The 23,772-nt window shown below is 39.3% G+C and overlaps 1 protein-coding gene across 4 annotated transcripts in view; it reads left to right on the top strand.

The window, feature by feature from the left end:
• Positions 1 to 23,772, top strand: part of enpp2 (ectonucleotide pyrophosphatase/phosphodiesterase 2) — a 72,504-nt gene that overhangs the window by 4,117 nt on the left and 44,615 nt on the right. For 2 of the 4 annotated variants that reach the window (XM_052022749.1, XM_052022748.1), the window contains exons 4-11: positions 338 to 379; positions 4,133 to 4,258; positions 5,151 to 5,211; positions 6,044 to 6,141; positions 8,743 to 8,822; positions 10,158 to 10,277; positions 13,492 to 13,547; positions 14,364 to 14,429. In XM_052022749.1, the coding sequence (XP_051878709.1) occupies positions 338 to 379; positions 4,133 to 4,258; positions 5,151 to 5,211; positions 6,044 to 6,141; positions 8,743 to 8,822; positions 10,158 to 10,277; positions 13,492 to 13,547; positions 14,364 to 14,429 (649 nt within the window). The remainder of the gene's footprint in view (positions 1 to 337; positions 380 to 4,132; positions 4,259 to 5,150; positions 5,212 to 6,043; positions 6,142 to 8,742; positions 8,823 to 10,157; positions 10,278 to 13,491; positions 13,548 to 14,363; positions 14,430 to 23,772) is intronic. The other 2 variants (XM_052022750.1, XM_052022751.1) reach the window with 1 other exon arrangement.

Genomic DNA, 23,772 nt, shown 5'->3' with positions numbered 1-23,772 from the left:
GTCTGAAATGGCTTTTCTTTTTTCTTGCTTCAAGCCCTGTTTGTAGCACTTCATCTCTGCTTGATGTCTCCCTGCAGTGATTATAGTAAACACTCATTACACTGCATGATAATGCAACTAAGAAGAGAATGCTCTGTAGTGTGTTGCATAGTAAAACAATATATTTTTTAAACCAATTGTGCATTTTTTTGTACTTCTAACCCAAAACATTGGAATGCAAGTTGAAATGAGAGATCTGATCTAGACATACGGGTCTAAATATCCAAAAGAAATATTCCTGATCCTGTATTTTTATTTTCTCCCCATTTTCTGTAAGTCTATTTTCTCCCTTCTTTAGGTCACTCTTTCCCAACACGTTATCGAACAAGAGGGCAGGCAGGTGAGTTGGCTAGTATTCAAAATATTTAATCTTTGTATAGTGCTAGCATGCTGTGATGTATTATACTGTAAAACTATTTATGAATAAAGTCTTGTGTAATAATGGCTCAATTGAACTGGCCAGTATTTTTGCAATTATGTTATGGGCATCTAATAGGGTAATAGTTAATGAAATCTGATTACAACCATGCCTATTTATACTTGCCTGCCCTCTTCAGGTGAGTTTCACAAATACTTGCACGTAAATCATAACAACCATTGGAAATCATTTTCTTCGTTAGGACAGTTGTAGTGTCAGAACAAGTCCTGACTTTCCGTTAGTTAGCTAAAGGTGAAGCAACGGGTCAGTTGACTTCTAATAAGCCAATCAAAAGCCTCTTCAGCATGCCTTTTAGTTGATTTGCTTTTGCTAGTTGAACGAATATTGTTAGTTCTTGATGGACAGTTTTATGCCTCTGGTCATGGCATTGGGAAATCTACAACCAGACCATTGCATCCAGAAAGGTTTAAGTTGTTAAATTATGTGTGAAAAGAAAGAACATGTCTTTCCAATCTTTTATCAAACATAATTATCAGTTAGCAACAGTTTTGAAAATGTAGGATGGTATTTTCCCAAATGGTAAGTCAAGAATCCAGGAAAAGGTTGCCTCAGCTGAAAACCTATGGTGTTGCCAATATGTTGCTCTCTCTCAGAGGAAAATAGTGATACTAAGATAATCTAGAATGCTCTTACATGCATCCTAGTAGCCACCTCAGAAGAGCTTACAGTCTGTCCTGACTAGGTTCATCTGTTCATATCTAGAGGCTTCAGAGCGGGTTGTTTACCAAGGACATGTACATGACGGGATGGGGGATTTGTTTCATGTGTAATATATAACATTTGCTTTAATTGGTTCATCAATTGATATGGACTGCTGTTTATTGTTTAATACCTGGCAATATTTTTAAAAAGCTTACTTTAATGTTAGCTGAGGAATGGTTCCAAAGCAATAATAACCATGCTATTTTAGTTTTACAAGACTCTTGAATGCAATTATCACTTAATCCATGTATGTATATATTTTAAACCTGTTTGCCTTTGCCTGTATGTAAAAATAGTAGGTTGTCACAGAATTCCATGCAGTGCTCGTTATGAATGTAAATGATGCAGCCCATTTATTGTGTCAGTTGACAATACAAGCTTTCACATTATGTGGGGAAGAAAACTTTTTTTTAAAAAAAGAAATAGCTGGAAATGCACATTGGGTCAGGCAGCATCTGTGGAAAGAGACACAGGTTTAATGGCTCAGGCCCTCGACCCTTCGTCAAACCTGAGGGTCTTAAAGGTCTTGGAACTGAAATGTTAACACTGTTTTCACAGTTATCGCCTGACTGCTGAGTGCTTTCAGCTTTTTCTGTTCCTGTTTGCATTTTTTTTTGATTTCCATTTGAAAAAGAATGCTGACATCCGCTGTGGTTTCAACATGCTGAACTTTGGCATGCTGTTTGAACTGACCCTGTACCATTCCAGAGCCCAGTAACTGGATTTAGATTCCTTGATTTGAAATGAATGTGTTGTTGTCTCAGTAGCACATGTGATTTTCTGTCAAGAACCTCTAGTCATGTATCTTTGGCTACTTGCCCCCATGTTGGGATTACTCTCGTCCCAACTGCACTCTAAGATAATGTAACACTTTATCTGGCTTTTCTCGTATCCCTTCTGGACTGTAAGGAACTTTGGCTGTTGTTTACTTTGGAACAGAAGAAGCTGAGACCTTTTACACTTTGAGGAGTATTGTGCAGACAGGAAGATCCTGCTTCCTTTAGCAGAGTGGTCACTAACCAAAGGTGTTAAAGTATTTGGTGAAAGGATTAGGAGGTTGAGAAGATTTTCACCCAAAGGATGGTGGGGACAGAAAGTATCTGGATGGGTGCTTGAAATGCCAAAATCTATGTACTGAGAGTTGGGAAGTGGGATCGGGATGGAGACTGCTCTGGTCAGTATCAGTGTGATGGCCATCTTCTGATTCTATGACAACATTAAAAAAAATTCTCCACCTCATGATCGTCCCTTAGTATGTAATGGTAGGAGATGGACCACTCTGAACTGCGAATCCCTTTGTTGAGATAATATGGTGGACCTAGTCCAGGGAAATGGAGATCCCCATCACATGTTTCTGGTTGTATATGAAGATGCTCTCCTTGGTGAGGTAAAATCCAGGCCCACCGAGGAACAAGGATTCTTCTGCATTCACCACCTCATGTGATTTTCTTTAGTGATGTTGGTTGAGAAGTGGGTGGCTTATTGCTTCCACCTTCCCCATTGTGAACACTTAAGTCCTCCTTGCTGGGACTATTCCCCGATTTGCTTTCCATTCTTCCCATTTTCCTTAACCCCTTCTACTTCCTCCCTTCTCTCTTTCCCCCATTTCCATTCTGCTTCCTGTGACGTTCTCTTCTCTTCCTTTCTCCTCTCTGCTGTCTGATTATCTACTCGCATTTAAGTTCTTATTCAATACTGCACTTGCTCAACTGGAAATTTGTCCTTGGCCAGTAGCTTAAAAAAACTCAATATAAGTTGGCCCATTTGGTGCATTCTAGCCTTTGAGTTAACAGACCATAGGTTCAGTTTGCGCTCCAAAGACCTCAGCCCAAAGAAACAAGGCTAACTTCCAATGCAAACAGAGGATGTGTGATTTTTTTTTGTCAGAATAGTTTGCCTTTCAGATGAGCTGTTAAACTGAATCCCCATTTTGGGTATTAGGTGGATGGAAAAGACCCCAAAGGACACGCTTAAGGAAGAAGACGGGAGTTAACCCTGTGCCCTGGCTATTTATCCCTTAATCAACATTAGTAAGATAGGTTAATTCACTGCTGCTTGTGGGATGTTGCTGTGTTTAAATTGACTGTTGCGTTTCCTAAATCGCAGCAATCACTGGACTTCCAAAACGTGCTGCTTTTGCCTGTGGTGCTTTAGAATATCAGAAATGTACATGCAAGATTGCATTTATCATCTTTATTTAAACTGGTGTTCTTCTCAAATCTGGATCTATTTATTTTCACAGGATCAAATTTTAGAAACAAAATGCAATGTTCAGCCTGTGCTTTGCCTTGTGTTTAGCAATACTGACCAGGGGTGAATTTCTCATTACCACCGTGCAATTTGACAACTTAACCCAGAGCTGAGAACTTTTTCTGGTGGAAAAGATGGAGCTTGTGTCTTTATAACAGGTGGCAATGAAGTAATGATGTTTATCAACATGAATACTGTGTTAATGATTTGGTATTGGTATTGTTTTATTATTGTCAATTGTACCGAGGTACAGTGAAAAACTTGTCTTGCATACCAATCGTACAGGTCAATTCATTACACAGTGCAGTTACATTGGGTTAGCATTGAGGTAGTACAGGTAAAAACAATAACAGTACAGAGTAAAGTGTCACAGCTACAGAGAAAGTGCAGTGCAATAAGGTGCAAGGTCACAACAAGGTAGATTGTGAGGTCAGAATCCATCTTATTGTATAAGGGAACCATTCAATAGTCTTATCACAGCGGGATAGAAGCTGTCCTTGAGCCTGGTGGTACGTGCCATTAGGCTCCTATATCTTCTGCCTGATGGGAGAGAAGAGAGGATGACCTGGGTGGGTGTTAATCTAAGGTACAAAAATGATTGAAAGATGGGGGAAGTGATGATGATAATTTGGGAAATCTCCTCTGAATACTCCAGTGGCTGGTAATTTTTTTTAATGGCGTAGCTGTTGCCACATATTCCAGGTCGTGGATGGGAATGTAGCAAAGAACGCTGTGGGGAAGCCCGAAACGAAGATAATGCTTGTCAGTGTTCCGAAGACTGCGTGAGTAGAGGAGATTGCTGCACCAACTATAAAGTTACATGCAAAGGTAATCTCGGCCTGTTACGTTATTACCCTTCCAAGAATCTAGGTGTAGCGCAAATCTCTTCTATTTTGGGAGAATCAAATGTAGACGTTAGTGCCTCCCAATCTTTTGTTATGGCTTTTAATAGAGAAAAAATACAAGCACTTTAATGCATCTCTGACGTTCAATAAAATCAGTCTTGCAGTCTTCTTCGTCTTGAGAGTTGAGGAAGTGTAGAAGATGGAAAATGGAGCTGTAGGTTGCCAACTAATAAAGTCCACTGTTTTAATGGAGGCATTAACTCCTTTGCTTTCATTCATGATTGCTCTGGTAGGTTTGTTTAGTTTTTGCATTTGTGGAATAGGGAAGTTAATGTCTCTGGATGCTTTTATTAATTAAGACAGAATTATTTGCAAGTAGATAGGTTCATTTAAAAATGAACCATAATCATTAGTAACTTCCAATTTGGTAATTGTTTATAAGACTAAGTGGTAGTGGGTGAAATGTTGTTGGCCTCCTTTACAAATGAGGTTTCTTTCAGAGCATTTAAGCGTTAATGTTGTTTGGTTTGATTATGATTGCTCCTTTGCAGTTTTTTGACAGAATAAAAATATTTGGAAAAACTGTGGTTTTTAAATATTTTTAAGTTAATAGCCATTAAGATGCTTTAACCAATTTTTTTTGGTAATTTTCTTAAATAGACTTTTGCAGATTATATACCATAGTTTTCTGTCTCAGAAGTTGAGTGGAAGGTGATTTACAGATTAATTTCTCAGTTGTAGTCTTTTATTCTCTTTGGAATTCATCAAAACCAATTATTAGTTTACATTTTAAAATATCTTAGATTTTGTCATGCATTTTATATGAATGCTGTAATCCAATTTTTTGTCAATTATATGTTGAACTTTCCCACCAGGTGAGATGCGCTGGGTCAATGAAGATTGTGAAGATTTGAAAACACTAGATTGTCCAGCAGGGTATGTATAAACCAACATGCAAAACTATAATAAAGTTGATTAGTTTGGAAAATCTACATTTGCTTAGCATAATTAAGCAAACATTTGATTGCTGTAGGGTTGGAAACATGTACTCAACTTTAATCTCTTTCCCTTTGAAGTTAGAATTGGTGAACACAGGACATGTCATTGTGTGCAGCACCCCGCATTTTACCAATAATAAATTGGAAGTTCACTTTTTGATGCAGCCATTCTAGTATAAATTTAGTCCAAAATTTTGTTTTGAAAAGTGTTCTTCTATTTGCTGCTCAAACTTATTTGGATATAAGGAACTGCTAAATCTCTCCTGAAACAGTACAACTGGACATTGTTTGTTTTAAAATGTATTTTTTAAAGATTGTCTTAAAGTACATTTCTTCATGAATGTGCATTTTACATTTCTTAATAGACAGACCAACTGTTACAACTAAATAGTAATTAGGAATAATTACCACTGAATTTTATAATATTGTGTAGAAAGTGCAGATAAAAGACCGTATGTTCAAGGATCTTGATGTGTTTTCCTTGATCTACAAACATTCAGTTTATAAGTTTTTTTTGCTATATCTAACAAAGCACCACTCTTTGCCCATGGGAATGCATAATGCCAAAATATCTGTAATGCATTTAGCACAGCATTTTTGATTTACAAAGTATTGCTTGACAAAATGTTTTCCAGGAACCCATCCCTTTCATAAATTGAGGAATGGCTGTACTTTAATTCTTCAAGTCCCTTGAGTGTAAAAAGTCAATCATTAAAGTGGCTATTGTTTTTAGACCTTTTACTTCAACACGTATGCATTGTACTTCGTAGCTTTGTTCGTCCACCACTGATCATTTTCTCTGTGGATGGCTTTCGTGCATCGTATATGAAGAAAGGAGGCAAGGTCATGCCCAACATTGAGAAACTAAGTAAGGCTACCTTTTGAAATGCTTTAATTATATTTAATTTCAGTTAAGTTTTATGCTTATTAAAAGATGAAATATTTCTGCAATGTAGAATCAAATAAGCTGGAACGAATTCAGATTTAGTAATACTGTATGAATTTATGCTCTAATAGTTCAGCATGGCTTGTTTTGGAGAAGTCCTGTGATATTCTTTTGGTAGCTCAATTACACAAGTGATTATGATCAGTTGTACACTCGTAAAGTTATAGAGTAATACAGCATGGAAACAGGCCCTTCGGCCCAACTCGTCCATGCTGACCAAAATGCCCATCTAAGCTGGTCCCATTTACCAACATTTGGCCCATATCCCTCTAAACCTTTCCTATCCATGTACCCATCCAAATATCTTTTAAATGTTGTTATTGTACATGTCTCAACCACTTTCTCTGGCAGCTCGTTCCATATATGTACCACCCTGTGTGAAGAAGTTGCCCCTCAGGTTCCTTTAAAATCTTTTCCCTCTCACCTTAAACCTATGCCCTCTAGTTTTTGATTCCCTATCCCTGGGAAAAGACTGCATTCATGCTACCTCTGCTCCTCAGGATTTGATACGCCAATGTTTGACCTTGTGTGATGTTTGGATGTGATTGACAGTAGACACCAGTGGCATATTCAAATGAAATGGTTGGTGCTTACATGCATAGCTGTCACGTACTGTTCTGAACTGCAGAGACACAAATGGCTCCTTATTAAATATTGGCAACCCTAAATAATTATGGATACATATACATTCATTTTAAGGCACATTCTTTGTGCACTTAAATTATGCAAATGTTATGCAATATTAATCTCATCTCAGATTACACAGAGCAGAAGTTTGAAAGTGGCTGATTATATTTAACATGAAAAATGTTTTTGTGGTTAGAGTTTTATCCCTGCAGAGGTATTTCTTTGATTTCCTAGCTACTCTAAAATTGTTCAATTGATGGCACTGAGTCTTTTATCTTTAAGAGAATGTTCTGTAAGCAAGAGGTAAATTTGAAAATGCCAGTAAACTTAACATAATTTCCCTCAAAAAAAAAACTGGAATGAATAAATTCTGAGTTGATTCGGACTGACTCCAGCACCATGAATGGTGCATTTTTAAAATTGGGATCCACTCCAAATTTAGTAAATTTGGTCCTGTTTAGTCTATAGCACTCTGTAAAACCGAATCACCTTTAAATAATGACATATCTATGTATGGCAACTACTTTTAAATGTAAAATACATTTTCCCCTTGCCCTCTACCCCCACCTCTAGATTGAAAAATAATCAACAGTTGTAAAGTTGACATAGTGAGCTGAGACAGTTGATTTGAGGAATTCTAAATGAACTCTCTTTGCCTACAAGCAATACAAAGATCTTCAGAAAGCACCTCCACTTGACCACATTCTGTTCAACATTGTTGTTCTGCAAGCAGACTATCTTTGTGGAAAACATTCCTTAAATTGACCTGTTTTTTTTTGTTGGAAACCTTCTGCTTAACATTAGCAGATTACTTCCCCTTCATGAATGCTTCAGTCAATTTTCACCCCTGCTTGAGAGGAGACATTCCACTGACAAGTTTTCAAGCCTCATTTTTTGAGAGACAAGAAGGGAAATGTTGTTTCATCTTGTGTTTTCCCCATTCGGTTTACCCAAAGAGTCTGATTGGTTCCCGTGGAAAGTGATGAAAGTTTCTTAGTAGGAAAGAGTTAAAGCTCCACGTAAATGTCTTCTGTCCTTTATTTTTAGTTCTGCTGGATTTACGTGAAGTAATACAACATTCACAAGTAAAGTTAAACAAATCTGTGGTTTGAATCAAGCCTTGTTCTCTTTGAAAACCTAAAAATAACATTAGTAGTTATTGGAGAAAGTAGAACCCTCTGTCTCTACAGTGACAGCATAAAAATTTGTAGTTTTTATTATTACTACCTGATATTCATTGACAGTGACTATTTCAAGTGAACTAAAACCATCAAAATTTAACTAGGTTTTCAGACACAATGGGTTAGAGATCGACTATGTGATTGTCTAAATGACTGGGAGCGAATCAGCACACAGTTTGACATCTCTCCCGATTTTGATTTCCATTGACTTCAAAGAATTAAGTATCAGGAGATATGTGAAATTGGCTATTGCACAGATCCCCTGATACTTGATTCTATGAAGTCAATGGAAATCAATGATGCTTAATTCCTTGAAGCCAATGATAAACTTATTAGCATGTGGTTTGTTGCTTAAATTAATTCGGTTTGGTGACTATTTTGCCTACTCACTTTGCCATTGTCCCTGATTTCCACAGTTGAAAATGTTTAGGCTTTGCATGGAAATGCCACCATATAATAACTTCCAGATGCAAATTTGATGTGATGCTCAGATCACAAATTCTGCAAGAACTTGATAAAATAAATCTGGATAGAGTATTTTCAAATGTAACAATACTTATTATTCAGGTTGATGACTTTAAAGAATTACATATCAAATCTCAGTTGTATATTCTGTAGTAGTTTTTAGAACTCCACACGTGAGTGTTTCTTTCCCACAGATGTCAATATTATAACACTTTCTTGCATATGGTGACACATGTTTGCTTTTAATTAGGATCTTGTGGAACTCATGCACCCTACATGAGACCAGTTTATCCAACCAAAACCTTCCCCAATATGTATACTCTTGCTACTGTAAGTGTTACATTTTATATAACTAGCTGCTTTTGCTTCATTCATTTTGAGAATGTCAATTTCTTTATCTCTTGGCAAATAAACCAATTTATGAACATTTTGCTTGCATTCAAACTGAGTAATTTTTGATTTCTGCACTTTTGTACATTAAAAATCTTTCCATAATACCAAGTGAAGAAGTAACTATTCACATGATGGCTGTGTATTTGTGCATATTTCATATGATGACACTTGGTCAAAAACAACCAGGAATGTACCACATATATTTCTTAATCTGTGGTAATTTAAGCAGTATTAGGCAAGGCAGTGAAACTCAAGGTAGCATAACTGGAAAGGAGGCAGGAGCAAACAGTCAAAAGTGTAGCTCCTAAAATAAAAGGGACAGAAAACAAGTAATGAAAGTTCTCTTGAAAATTTGACTTGCCTTTCTATTTGGTTGCTGACAGATCTGCTGTGGATATTCCAGCATTTCATGCTCATGCTTTAATCTTTTGCTTCGATTGCTGTTAGTTTCCTCCACCCCCTCCCCCACCCCACCTAAAAAATACATGTATGAATTGTTGGTGATAATGGATTAGAATTTGTTGTGAGGATGTTGGTAATATTAATCCCAAAAGTACTGCAGGTTGCTGGCATACAAGGTATTATGCTGCAGTCGATGTCATCAGGACTAATATTGTTAAAGGGAAAAAGTAGCAACAGAGGTTTTTAGAAAGCTAGCAGAGATTTTTTTTAAATGACGCATGGTTGACTAACCTGCATACATAAAGGTTTGGAAATAAGCTAACATCAAGAGTAAAAATAAATCATTTCTAATGATTGGCTGAGGAGCTCTATCTTTTTTTTGTTGAGTACTGCTCTCAGGAGCCTGATTTTAAACTAATTTTAGGATAAACCAGTCCTAATGTGCTGCAATAGTGGAGACCCTGTGTGCATAGGAAAAGAAAATATGAGATTCATTAATGGCAATAGTGTTTTCATAAATATGTCAATGCCTTGCCACGCCCCCACCCCATTTTCTTCACTATTTCAGCACATTCTGTGTGTAGTATGCACTTCGGGTTTTGAAATCATTGAATGATCAAAACATTTAAAGCTGAAATATGAGGGGGAAAAATATTCTTCCAACCAAACACACAAATGCTAGTTTACTTACACTTTTCAATACTTAACTAAATTAGAAAGACAACCTTGGCTTTCCTGCTTTAAGTTGTTATGTGTGGCTTTTAAATATACAGTTTCTTCTGTTAAATGATTGATTGTGGAAAAAAGCTGTGTAGATTCTAATGATCAAAGACCACATCTAATCAATTTACTTTGGTTTTTCATACAAAGGGACTTTATCCTGAATCACATGGAATTGTTGGAAACTTGATGCATGACCCTGTGTTTGATGCCAACTTCAGCCTTCGAAGTAGAGAAAAATTCAATCCACGATGGTGGGGAGGACAACCAGTAAGTTCTAAGTGCTTTTCAGTTTGAAACCTTGGCAGAAGAAAGTAGCACAGTATGTCTCCTATTTGGAGTCCATTTATCCTCCAATGAAAATGTTCTTGTTAATGTTTCAAAACCTAATTAAGGAAAGGAAATGAAAGACTTAAAATGAGGTAACCAATAAATTATATATGAAATGAGTGCTTTATTTTCACTGATTCATTCTGAAATAATGAATTTGGAAGTTTAAATAGATGAATGAATTGTACTCTTTTAAAAACTTAAAAGGCAATAATCTTATCACAGTGTTAGCATTCTCTCTGAGCCTTGACGCTTAATTTATCAGTTCTTTCCATGGTCTTCAACATCAATCTCACCCGACATATCAGCGCTAAGTTATCAGAGATGCTTTCATTTATGTGATACACTGAACTGAGAGCCCATTTGCTCTCAGATGAATGTGGTAGATCTCCTGGTACAATTCAAGAAGAGCTAGGAAGACTTCTAGTGTCCTGGGCAATAATTTCTCTTTATTGTGATGTGGGCTACATTTCAGTCCCAAATGAGTACTTCTGAAAAATATTTTGAAACGTACTAAAGCACTGTATTCAGTTTTCTTTCTTGAAAGGCTTTTCATAACTTATGATGTTCACACACATAACATGAGATAATTTTCATCAATATTAGAGTATTTAGCATACAAGATTTTGAAAAGGACATTTCCATAAATAACTTCAGAAATTATTGCATTCTGATGAGATGGTATTTGCAGTCTGATATTCCCTCAGTTCCAGGCAGTTTCATTGATCCTTGGACTCCTATATGTCTCTAAGACCTGGATTGTTTGCAGCAGCCATCTCAAGGCACTGGAAAAATATCGCCAAGCCATTATTATCAAAAGTATAGACAAGTGAGAGATGATATCATTGAAACAAAGAAAATCCTTGCAGGGCTCATCCAGCTGAATATAGGGTGAATGTTTCCCTGGCTGAAGACTCTCGAACAAGGGATCACTGTCTCAGAGAAAGGGGGAGGTCTTTTAGGACAGAGATAAGCAGAAATTTCTTCATTTGGAGGGTGGTGAACCTTTGGAATTGTCTACCTATAGAGTAGTGGAAACTCATTGACTGAGTCAATTCAAAACAGAGATTAATAGATTTCTGGCTATTCAGGAAATCAAGGGGCGTGGAGATGGTGCAGAAAATGAAGTTGAGGTAGATCAGCCATGATCTTGATGAATGGCAGAGCAGGTCTGAATTGCCAGATACCCTGCTTCTAATTCTTATGTTCTCGTGTAGGTTCCAGCAAGACAGTGGAAGGAAAGAAAAAAATGAGACAAAATAACTAAATCGAATAATAGAGAGAGGGCTTGTTTGGGAGGAGAAGGGGGCATTCAGGATAGGAACGGGTGGTTGAGAGGGATGTGGTTACTTGAGGGTGAGATGTCAGGAAAAGCAAGTACAATAGTAGAGGGAAAGCGAAAGGTAGAACAGATAGAGAAGGGTGACTAATTTTTGGAGTACAGAACTACAGTGGGCAATAGGGATTGGGCAGGAGTACGCCAAGACCAGATGACTCTGGTTTTATTGAAAGGTTAAGCAGGCCTGGAGGTGGGAGGCCGCTTTCTGTTCTCATCTCCAACAGTCTGGCAGTGATTGCCAGCTCTAAACCCATTTATTTCTTCCACTACTGAAGTCAGGAGCTATCTAACTATGTCAGCATGTGCCCTCCCAATGCAGGAGAAGACCCTTCCACCAAATTAATAAAAGAACTGGATTTTCAGCTTAAATATAGTGATGCAAAGGACTCGAGCATTCACCCCATTGACCCCATCAGCAGCCTCCTTTACGTGGACCCTGTCAGAAATGCATTTACTGGAAACCAGCCTCCCCTCCATGGACTCTGTCTCTACCTCTCGCTGCCTTGGTGAAGCAGCCAGCATAATCAAAGACCCCACTCACCCCGGACGTTCCCTCTTCTCCCCCCTCCCATCGGGCAGAAGATATAAAAGCCTGAAAGCACGCACCACCAGGCTCAAGCACAGCTTCTATGCTTCTATCCTGCTGTTATAAGACTATTGAATGGTTGCACTGCACTTCCTCTGTTGCTGTCACACTATATTCTGCACTCTGTTATTGCTTTCCCTTGTACTACATCAATGCACTGTGTAATGTATTGATCTGTATGAAAGGTACGCAAGACAAGTTTTTCACTGTACCTCAGTACGAGTGACAATAATAAACCAATACCAATCCGTTGCACCAGGATGTACACTCTGGCGTAGGAAGGGTATTAAATGGAATGAAAATCTAGCATGTCCTAAAAGGGTTGGTGATCACTTTTACAAAGTTACTGGGAGGGAGTGAAGCGATGAGATGAGACTACCCTGTGAAAATCAAAAATCACCACTTGGATGAAAGTAAAGCAAGGCCAGTTTAACATCATGTTGTATCCTCCCCAAAGGAAGCTCTTTCCGCTGAACCAGACAACCGTGGAACTTCTGGGTAGAACGATTCTTGCACCGCCTGTGACCTACCTTGTGATGCAAATCATTTCACAGTCTACAATCAAAAATCATGGCTTCTAATGAAGAATTACGTTGACTGAAAAGATCCATGGTCTATCCTCATTTTCACCTGCTTTGGGGTGCAGATGGGTTGCCTTTGAAAGCTTCCCTAGAAGGACAAGCAGAAGGCAATGCTATTAGGACCATAAGATATAGGAGCAGAATTAGGCCATTCGGCCCATCAAGTCTGCTCCACCATTCAATCGTGGCTAATTTTTTTTTCTCAACCCCATTCTCCTGCCTTCTCCCTGTATCCCTTAACTCCCTTACCAATCAAGAACCTATCTGCCTCAAATACACCTAATGACTTGGCCTCCACAGCCCTCCGTGGCAACGTATTCCACAGATTCGCCACCCTCTGGCTGAAGAACTTGCCACCAAGTTCCTCTTAAACGACATACCAAACAGCCATGGACATGTTTCATCGCAAGGCTGTGACTTCCTACCTTACCCCACCCTGGAAATACCTTTGCCTTTTTGACATCAGCAGCTGAGGGATCCACCACCATGTATAACACCTGCTGACCTGCCCTACTTCCAGAACTGAATAAATGTACATTATACACTGCAAGAGAAAGCTAACTTTTAACTTTGCTCATTAGTTACTTCCATAGCTTTTTACGTTTTCCTATACGATGACGACTGATATCTTTTCCTGCATCTTGCTAGATCTGGGTAACAACTGTCAATCAAGCAGTAAAAGCTGGCACATTTTTCTGGCCTGTGTAAGTAAAACATTTTATTCTCTTTTGGCACTCACTCTACTGATGGGCCAAGGTCTTTCAATTGAGATTGTTTTAAAAGACACAATGTTTGAATACTCCAATTAAATAAAATTGAGACATAATATATGAATGTGTTTCAGATATAATATTCTGTTATATTTTTGTCAATTTAATGGCATCAGTAAAATATATTTGTATATTTTGAATTAAGACAAGATATCTTTATTAGTCACATGTACACCGAAACACACAGTGAAATGCATCTTTTGCGTAGAATGTTCCGGGGGCAGTCCGCAAGTGTCACCACGCTTCTGGCGCCAAGATAGCATGCCCATAACTTCCTAACCTGTACATCTTTGGAATGTGGGAGGAAACCGGAGCACCTGGAGGAAACCCACGCAGTCACAAGGAGAATGTACAAACTCCTTACAGATAGTGGCCGGAATTGAACCTGGGTCACTGGTGCTGTAATAGCATTACACTAACTGCTACACTACTGTGCTCTCTTAGCATGTGTGTTTTGTTCACTTAAATTTTTATAATTTGCAGTAGGCATTTACTGATCCTTTCCTCTAACTTGTATGCTTTACATTTGCCTGTGTTTGCTGCCTGTCCTGTTTTCACATATTTGCAAGAAGTTGCTCATATGTCATGGTTTACTTTGCATGAAGAAGGCTATTCTTTTGTGAGTTTCATGTCTGGTTACAAATTAGAAGCCTAATAACCTGATATTTACTTCCAGTAATTGATTTTAATGTTATATTTACTTTTTGGCCTTTGTTAATTCACTTATTTTGTATTTTTTTTTGATCACAGTGTTATTCCCCATGAGCAACGGGTATTTACGATACTTCAGTGGCTGAATTTACCAGACAATGAAAGGTACATATTTATTCAATAGATTGTACTATAAAATTAACAATCTCGTTTAACAGTATTTTTTTTAAATTGGGGCCAAACTTAATAAAATATTCATTTGATAATTTTATGCTTTAAGCAGCATAATGAGGGTAAAGATAAACCTGGAAATTACAGTTTAATATTAGTGGTGGGAAGCTTGATAGCTGCATGGATAGGAGAAAATTAAAAGCCGCATGGAATATAAATCTCAAAAGATTGTTTTAAGGAAGAAATTTGTTTGATTACCTTGGTTGAATTCATTGATGAGATAATACCCAGAGAGGCTGGGTGAGGACCTGCAGACAGTATGGATATAGAGTTCAAAAGCCATGTGGTAAATTTCAGAACAACAACAATGAAACCAAATTCATTAAGACATAAATAGGGTGATTGGCTGTTTCTTCAACTAGAGATAGATATAAAAACTTAATAGTAGAAGAGAAGTGGGGAAAGAAGTATGTCAGCAAATTGGGATAATGAATGCAAAATATCCAAGAACAATCGCAGGTAGTGTCAGCCACCCCAAAGCTGTTTGCATTAAAAAGGTAGTCAAAGAAGATGAGATAATAGAATTTCTACAGTGTGTTTGAGGCTGTTTTTTTTTGTATACCAAAATGTGGGGGAAAATACTAGCAAGAGATGATTTGCAATTAGATCTAGTAATGGTCAATAACCAGAGCAGATCAAAGAATGAAAAATTTGGGAGCATCCAAGCAATAGTGATCATAATAAAATAAACTTTAAGATGATAATAGCAAAAGTCGTAAGTACAAGCTTGACCAAGTTAATAGATTTGAGAAAAGCTAATTTGGAAAGGCTGAGAATAGAACTTGTGAAGATGAAATGGCAACAGTATTGGCAACGACAATGTTAAACATTTAAAATGGTGCTCACAGAGTACAAAATCTTGTATTCCACAAAATGTAAATAGCAAATTAAACATGAAACTCTGGATGAATAAGGCATATGGGAACAATCGATGGAGGGAAGGAGGAATATATTAAGGACCATCCATCAGAGGAGTCCATGCTGAGAAAGAATATGAAGTGCTAAAGAGAAAAGTTTTAAAAAGAAAATCATTAGGGAAGGCACAGAGGAACTTTGAAATTAAATAGTTAAGGAATGTAAAACAAAATTAGTAAAATATTTTGCAGATACTTCAACAAAAAAGGAAGGTTATGGAAGGAATGCAGTCTTTTGACAAAAGACATAATACCACAGAAAATGACTGAAATATTAAATTGCTGTTATTTTGGTATTTACTGGGAAGATATGAACATACGAGCAGGAGTAAGCCACTTGAACGTAACGTTGGATGATGAAATGAGGAATAAAGACAGATGCACTTAAAGTAAAAAAAAAAAGAAAGGAGATATCCTCTAATCAAATTCGGAGGATAGATTCCCTGGTCCAGTTGGATTGCATTCATATCAGAATCTAGAGAAACGATAACAGAGTTATTATTGCATAGTTATTATTGTTTGAAAAAGGTATAGTGCTAGCAGATTGGTGGTTAGTAACATAGTACCCAAATATAAGAAATAATGGAATAGCTTCTAAACGAGAGAATAAAACATCTTGAAAAGAAAATAACCGTGAATAGCACGACTCTCAAAAGGGAGGGTCTCGCTTAATGCAGCTTATTGAATTTTTTGAAGAGATCACAGAGGAAATAGACAACAGTAATGCAGTACTGTTTACAAGAGCCTTCAATAAAACCTAATGATGACCTAATGAATAAGGCTCTCAGCACATGGAGTTGGGGACAAAGAGCAGAATGGATCGCTAGCTGTCTTCAGGACAGAAAGTAGAGGTTGTGAGTGGGGAGTAGCTATTAACAAGTGGTGGGTAGTGGGGTTCCACAAGAATCAGTGCCAGGACTGCTGCAGGTCACTATATATATTAGTGATTTAGACTTTTAATCAGGAGCACAATACTATACTGGGAGGAGTTATAGAGTGAGGAAAGGGTTAGTCATTCCTGTCGAGAATTGCAATTAATTACAGGGCATTAATAAACTTGCAAAGTGGTCCAATTAATAGAAGATGAGGTTTTACACAGATAAGTGCAGGATTGTGCTAATTACTGGGAAGGGTTGACTCTGGGGGGGGGGGGAATAGAGGATTTATGCTGGTCACTGGATATTGGTCCACAGGTTAGCAAAACCATAAAGAAAGCAAGCCAATCATTAGAGGGATAGTGTGAAAAGAATGAGAAATTGCGTTAACCCTCAATCAAATCTTGGTTGGACGCACTTAGACCATTGTGTCCGCTTCTAGATACCATATTTTACGAAGCATATTGAGCAATGGAGAAGATGCAGGTATGATTTACTACATCTTTCCAGAAATTTGAGGTGTAACCTCATAGAGGTTTTTAAAATGAAGGGTTTTGATAGCGTGGATGCAGAAAGAATGTTTCCATTTGTTGGGAAGCGCATAACGAGAGGTCATAAAATAGTCATAGAAAAGCTAACTAGGAATTCAAAAGATGCTGCTTTAATCAAAATTGCTGACAAGGTCAATGGTTTACTGCAGGGAGTGGTGAAGAGAATCGTTTCAGTGCATTTAAGGGAAGGCTGGACAGACGTGGAAGGAGATGGGAATTATACTGATATGGTTAGATAAGGAAAGATAGGAGAAGGCTCAGACGGAGCACCAATGCCAGCATAGTCTGGTTGGGCAAAATGGCCTCTTTCTGTGTTGTAAATCCTATATAATCTTTCGTAAAGTTCTCTAAGGTTTATGAGGGTTAGAGTTGGGTTCAGTGTCAAGATTTGCAAGTGATGTAAAACTTGATTGTGTGATAAGCACCCGAGGCGGGGGTGGGGGGGTGGGGTAGTAACAGATATCAAAAAGGCAGGGATGGGCCAGAAAGGAAGGGCAAGGACCAGAGATAGAGGCTTTCTGTTTCCTGCTCTTTAACTCGGGCCAGAGTTCTCCAGTTGATGATCACTTCTGTGTGTGTTGGCTCCATTTCTGGGTGGTGGCTAAAGGTCCAAAGCTGAGCATCTGGACGGCTCCAGCTCATGGGTAAGAGTACTTGTGACATGTCACACCTCATGAAAGCATGTATAATATTTTCACTCTTTTCTTGTGAACTGACACATTACCTGGACAGAGGTGGCTAACAAACAGCAGGGCATAATGTACAGACTAGGCAACCACTTTGTTGAGCACCTGTCCACTCTCTGTAATGGCCATCTGGAGCTCCCAGCTGCAAGCCATTTTAGTCCCTCAGCTTTCGCAGTCCATTGTCTGCATTACAGTCATAGTTTTCCTCGTGGTTATCCTCTCGAACTGTGATAAACCAAGGATAGCTCTATGTTGTCTGTCCACACTCGCCTCTTTTGCACCAACTTAAGTACCATATTTCAAAAGGAGTAGGTGAGTGCTCTCGATCAATCATAATTCTAATTGCTTCATCCCATTGGTAAACCAGATGCCAGCTGACAATTTCCAAATATGAGCTCATCCCAGTTTAGGTAATAGATTATATTCTTGTTTTATGTCTGTCTTCCACAAAAAATATTTGAGGATGCAGTTATACAACTATCCCAGATAAGGACCATTCTAAATCATTGATTTGATCTTTTGTCTTACTAGATGTGTTTGCTACCTTTCTCCTTATCTGTGTTTGAGCTCATATAGAGTAAACCTTTTTGCCAGAGAAATAAGGGCTGGCCTTCCATTGAGATCCATGGGCTGTCTTTTCAGAGTTCTACTGCAAGTTTCAGCTACTGAGTTAAAATGCCATTATATTGTTTGCCTCTGCCCCCTGATAATGTCCCGGTTACTACTGTCAGGCTATACATATAGTCAGTAAATTCATTTTAATCTTTTTGATTTTAGTTTTATTAATTAGCTCTTACTTCCTCTGTGTTAAATTATGGAGTTAATGTTTTAATATTTGGTGCAGGTGGGGAGATGAATATCTAATCTACAAGCAAAAAATATAGACTTGGATTTTAAGAGCTTTTATAAATATGGACAAAAGAAGTGATTAGCATAATGTGTGTTCCTTAGCGGGAGAGAACAAAGATTATAATGAGAAATAAGGAAATGGCAGAGTTGATCAACAAATATTTTATGTCTGTCTTCATAGTTGAAAGCACAAATATCTTACTGAAGCTTACTAGAAATGATGGGTCCAATGAGAGTGAAAAGCTTGAAACAATTAATACTTCTAATTTTTAAAAAAAACAAGAGAAATGCATGGAACCCAAAACCAACAAATGCCTTGCATCTAATGGGTTACGAGAATAAGAGATGGGTGCAGAGGTAGTTAGTGCACACAAGAGAGACCGCAGATGTTGGAAATCTGGAGCAACACACAACGCTGGAGGAACTCAGCGGGTCAGGCAGTATCAAGGTCCCTATGATATAATCTCATAAAACCAATCTCAAGAAAAGAGGGTGAAAAGAACCTGACATCGATCTTACAGCGATGCAGGGATCTGTTATGAAGTACAAGTCACTAGAGAGAGTGTGGGAGGTTAGGCAAAATCAATGTGGTTTTACAAATGGAAACTGGATGAAATGAGGTTTTTTTGAGGGTGTAACCCACAGATGGATAAGGGGGGAGGGAAACCAGTGAACGTTGTTTTGTTGGATTTTCATCAGTTGCCACCAGTGAGTCTATAAGGCTCATGGGATGGGAGAAATATATAAGCATTGATTTGGGATTGGTTAACAGACAGAAAACCAATACCCAGGAATGGTGTTGCAGAATACTTTTCTCTCCCCAGTGTTGTACGATCCAAAATAAATTTAACCCTCCGTATTTAAGCGATTATTTCTAGGTGTATAGGGTGTTGGTGAGGCCAGATTTGGTCTGTTTATTTAAGGAGGGATACTCTTACTCTGGAAGCATATTCTTGCATTGGAGGCAGTTCAGAGAAGGTTCACTACATTGATGCTGGGATGAAGGAGTTGTCTCGTCAGGAAAGTTTGGGAAAATTGGGCCTATACTCACTTTTGAAAAATGAGAGCTGATTTTGTCGAAACACAGAACATTCTGAGGGAGTTTGTCAGGGCAAGTGGTGAGAGGATACTTCCTCCCTGTGGGGACATTTTGAACAAGGGGGCATAGTTTTACAATAAAAGCTTATCCACTTAAGGTGAAGATGATGAGGAATTTCTGCTCTGGAGTGTTGTCAATCCTTTGAATTCTCTGCCCCAGAGAGCTGTTCAGGCTGAATCATTATACCGTCAAGGTTGAGATAGATTGTTGGACTTGCAGGGTAGGAAAGTGAAGCTGGGCCAAGATCTTACTAAATGGTGGAACAGTTCAAGAGGTAATTTGGCCTCAAATTCTTTAAGTTTTTATGTACAACAGAGACTGAAATTCTGTTCAGATTTGTCTTCTTAGCCAAGTAAGGATGAACGTAGTTTGCAGTGGATGCCACTAGATTGGATCCCAGTTAATGGGATGGGCTTCTAATCTCCTGGATTTCAGGAAAATGACAGGTAATTTAATTGAGACATACAAATTTCTTAGAAGGTTTGAAGCCAAGGGATTATCACCCTGTTTGGAGGGTCTGGGACTAATACTGATAGTATAATTCTGCTGTTTAGGAGTGAAGTTCAGAGAAATTTCAATGTTACAAGTTTTTTTCAATCACATGTTCCAGAGAACATAGAACGTCGGATATTACAGCACAGTACAGGCCCTTTGGCCCACGATGTTGTGCCAACGTTTTATCCTGCTCTAATATCTATCTAACCCTTCCCTCCCATATAGCCCTCCATTTCTCTATCATTCATGTGGCTATCTAAGAGTTTCTTAAATGTCCCTAGTGTATCTGCCCCCACAACCTCTGCCAGCAATGCGTTCCACGCACCCACCACGCGCGTGTGTGTGTGTGTATAGAAAGAAAATTACCTCTGACATCCCCCTTGTATCTTCCTCCAATCACCTTAAAATTATGCCCCCTCGTGTGAGCCATTTTCATCCTGGGGAAAAAAGTCTCTGACTGTCCACTCAATCTATGCCTCTTATTATCTTGTACACCTCTATCAAGTCACCTCTTATGCTCCTCCTCTCCAAAGAGAAAAGACCTAGCTCACTCAACCTATCCTCATAAGACATGCTCTCCAATACAGGTAGCATTCTGGTAAATCTCCTCTGCACCCCCTCTAAAGCTTCCACATCCTTCCTATAATGAGGTGACCAGAACGGAACACAATACTCCAAGCCTAGTCTAACCAGAGTTCTATAAAGCTGCAACATTACCTCGTGGCTCTTGAACTCAATCCCCCGACTAATGAAGGCCAACACACCATACGCCTTCTTAACAACCCCATCAACCTGCGCAGCAACCTTGAGGGATCTATGGACGTGGACCCCTAGATCTCTCTGTTTCTCCACACTGCTGTGTCCTGCCCTTAACCTTGTATTCTGCCTTCAAATTCGATCTTCCAAAGTGTATCACTTCACACTTTTCTGGGTTGAATTCCATCCGCCACCTCTCAGCCCAGCTCTGCATCCTATCAATGTCCTGTTGTAATCTACAGCAACCTTCTACACTATCCACAACACCACCAACCTTTGTATCATCAGCAAACTTACTAAGACACCCTTCCACATCCTCATCCAAGTCATTGATAAAAATCACAAAGAGCAAGGGTCCCAGAACAGATCCCTGCAGAACACCACTGGTCACCGACCTCCAGGCAGAATACGCTCCATCTACCACCACCACCTGTCTTCTATGGGTGAGCCAATTTTGAATCCACACAGCCGTTTCCCTTGATCTCATGCCTCCTGACTTTCTGAATGAGACTTCCATGAGGAATCTTATCAAGTGCCTTACTAAAATCCATGTACACCACATCCACTGCTCTACCTTCATCAATGTGCTTTGTCACATCCTCAAAGAATTCAATCAGGCTCGTGAGGCACGACCTGTCCCTCTGTGGCAGACTGTGGGTGTTTAATTTTTTAGGATGTTCATTGCTGAGATAGGTGGGATTTTGGGCACTAAGGGAATCTAGGGAATGGGAACAGGGCAGCAATGTAGAATTCATGTTATTTGATGTTCAGCAAGGATCTTTTGGGACAGCGGAGTAGCTTGGGGGTGCCACGTCTTATTCCTGCCATTATTTCTTCTGTTCGACAGTGTTCTGTGACTTAAAACATAAATGTCAGTCACTATCATTTTGTGTTCTTTCTACAAAGAATGGTCAAAATAAGGTTGATCTGCAGCTTTATTTCAAGGAGGAGTATAACCTGGGGAAAAGTGAGTTGGCTCACAAAAAAAGGAAAACAGAATTGTTTTCAAATAGGAAGAATCGGCATCTATTGTTAAATAACTATTAAATGTCTAATACCAGAGAGCATGCATTTAAGGTGAGAGGGGGCAAGTTTAAAGGACATGTACAGGGCAAGTTTTTTTTTACAGAGTGGTGGGTGCCTGGAATGCACTGCCAGGGGTGGTGGTGGAGGCAGATACGATAGAGGTGTTCAGGAGGCTCTCAGATGCGCACGTGAATGTGCAGGAAATATCGGGATATGGACATTGTGTAGGCAGAAGGGATTAGTTTAGTTGGGCATTTGATTAATAATTTAATTAGTTCGGCACAACATCATGGGCCGAAGGGACTGCTCCTGTGCTGTTCCTATGTTCTATTAGTGTAGAGAGAGATCTAGGTGTGCCTGTATACACCACACACCTGCAGTTATAGTCAGCAATTAGAAAGGCAAATGCTATGTTAACCTTGGTTGGTGTAGAAGGGAGAAGAAATCTTGCCTGCAATCATACAAGGCTATGATGAAACCACATAAGGAACAACATGCAGCTTTGGTCTCTACCTCAGAAAGGATATAGTTTGGAGAGAGTGTGGCATAAATTCCACAGGGTTGATGCCTCTGAGAAACTTTGACTGTGGGCTTTTTGGAAATTTAGAAGAATTGGAGGTCATCTTATTGAAACTTTTTTATATTCATTCAAGGGATGTGGGCTTCGCAGGCTGAGTCAGCATTCAATTGCCCATCCCTAGTTGCCCTTGAGAAGGTGGTGGTGGTGAGCTGCCTTCTTGAACCGCTGCAGTCTTTGAGGTGTGGGTGTACCCACAATACTGTTGGGAGAAAGTGCCAGGATTTTGATCCGATGACAGTGAAGGAACGGCAATATATTTCCAAGTCAGGACGGTGTTGGGCTTGGAGGCAACTTCCAGGGGGTGGTGTTCCAATGTTTTGCTGCCCTTGTCCTTCTAGCTGGTAAAGGTGGTGGGTTTGGAAGGTGCTCTCCTGAGGTGTCTTGGTGAGTTGCTGCAGTGCATTCTCTAGAAGGTACAAACTGCTGTTACTGTGCATCAGTGGAGAAGTGAGTGAATGATTGTGGATGGGGTGTGTATCAAGAGGGCTGCTATGTCCTATATGGTGCTGAGCTTCTTGAGTGTTGTTGAAGCTGCACTCATCTAGGCAAATGGAGAGTGTTCCATCACACTTCTGACTTGAGTCTTACAGATGGTAGACATGCTTTGGGGAGTTGGGAGGTGAGTTGCTTGCTGCATGACACCTAGCCTCTGACCTGCTCTTGTAGCCAAATTGTGTATATGGCTACTCCAGGTCAGTTTCTGGTCAATGGTAACCCCCTAGGATATTGATAGTGGGGTATTCAGTGATGGTAATGTCAGGGGGTGATAGCTGGATTTTCTCTTGTTGGATATTGTTATTGCCTGGCTCTTCTGTGGTGTGAATGTTACTTGCCACCTGTAAGCGCAGGCCTGGATATTGTCCAGGTCTCAATGCATTTGGTTGTGTATTGCTCCATTATCTGGGGAGTCGCGAATGGTGCTGAACATTGTGCAATCATCAGCAAACGTCTCTACTTCTGAACTTGCAACCGAAGGAAGGTTGTTGATGAAGCAACTGAAGGTGGTTGGGCCAAGGACACTACCCTGAGGAACTCCTGCTGTGGCTGAGATGATTGACCTCCATCCACCACAACTATCTTTGTGTTGGGTGTGATTCTGACCAGCAGAGGGTTTTCCCTGGATTCGCATTGACTCCAGTTTACCCAATGCTCCTTGATGCCAAACTCGATCAAATGCTGCCTTGATATCAAGAGCAGTTACTGTCGCTTCACCTCTTGGAGTTCATCTCTTTTGTCTGTGTTTGGACTAAGGCTGTAATGAGGTCAGGAGCTGACTGATTTTGGCGATACACAAATTGAGCTTCTGTGAGCAGATTATTGCTAAGCAAGGGCCACTTGACTAATGAGGTGATAATTGGTTGGGTTGGATTTACCCTGCTTCTTGCGAACAGAACGTACCTGGGTAATTTTCCACATCGTTGGGTAGATGCCAACGTTGTAGCTATA

Source organism: Pristis pectinata, chromosome 9, assembly GCF_009764475.1.
Source record: "Pristis pectinata isolate sPriPec2 chromosome 9, sPriPec2.1.pri, whole genome shotgun sequence".
NCBI lineage: Eukaryota > Metazoa > Chordata > Chondrichthyes > Rhinopristiformes > Pristidae > Pristis > Pristis pectinata.
The sequence above is the reverse complement of the archived record's forward strand: the minus strand, read 5'-3'. Positions and strand labels throughout refer to the sequence as shown.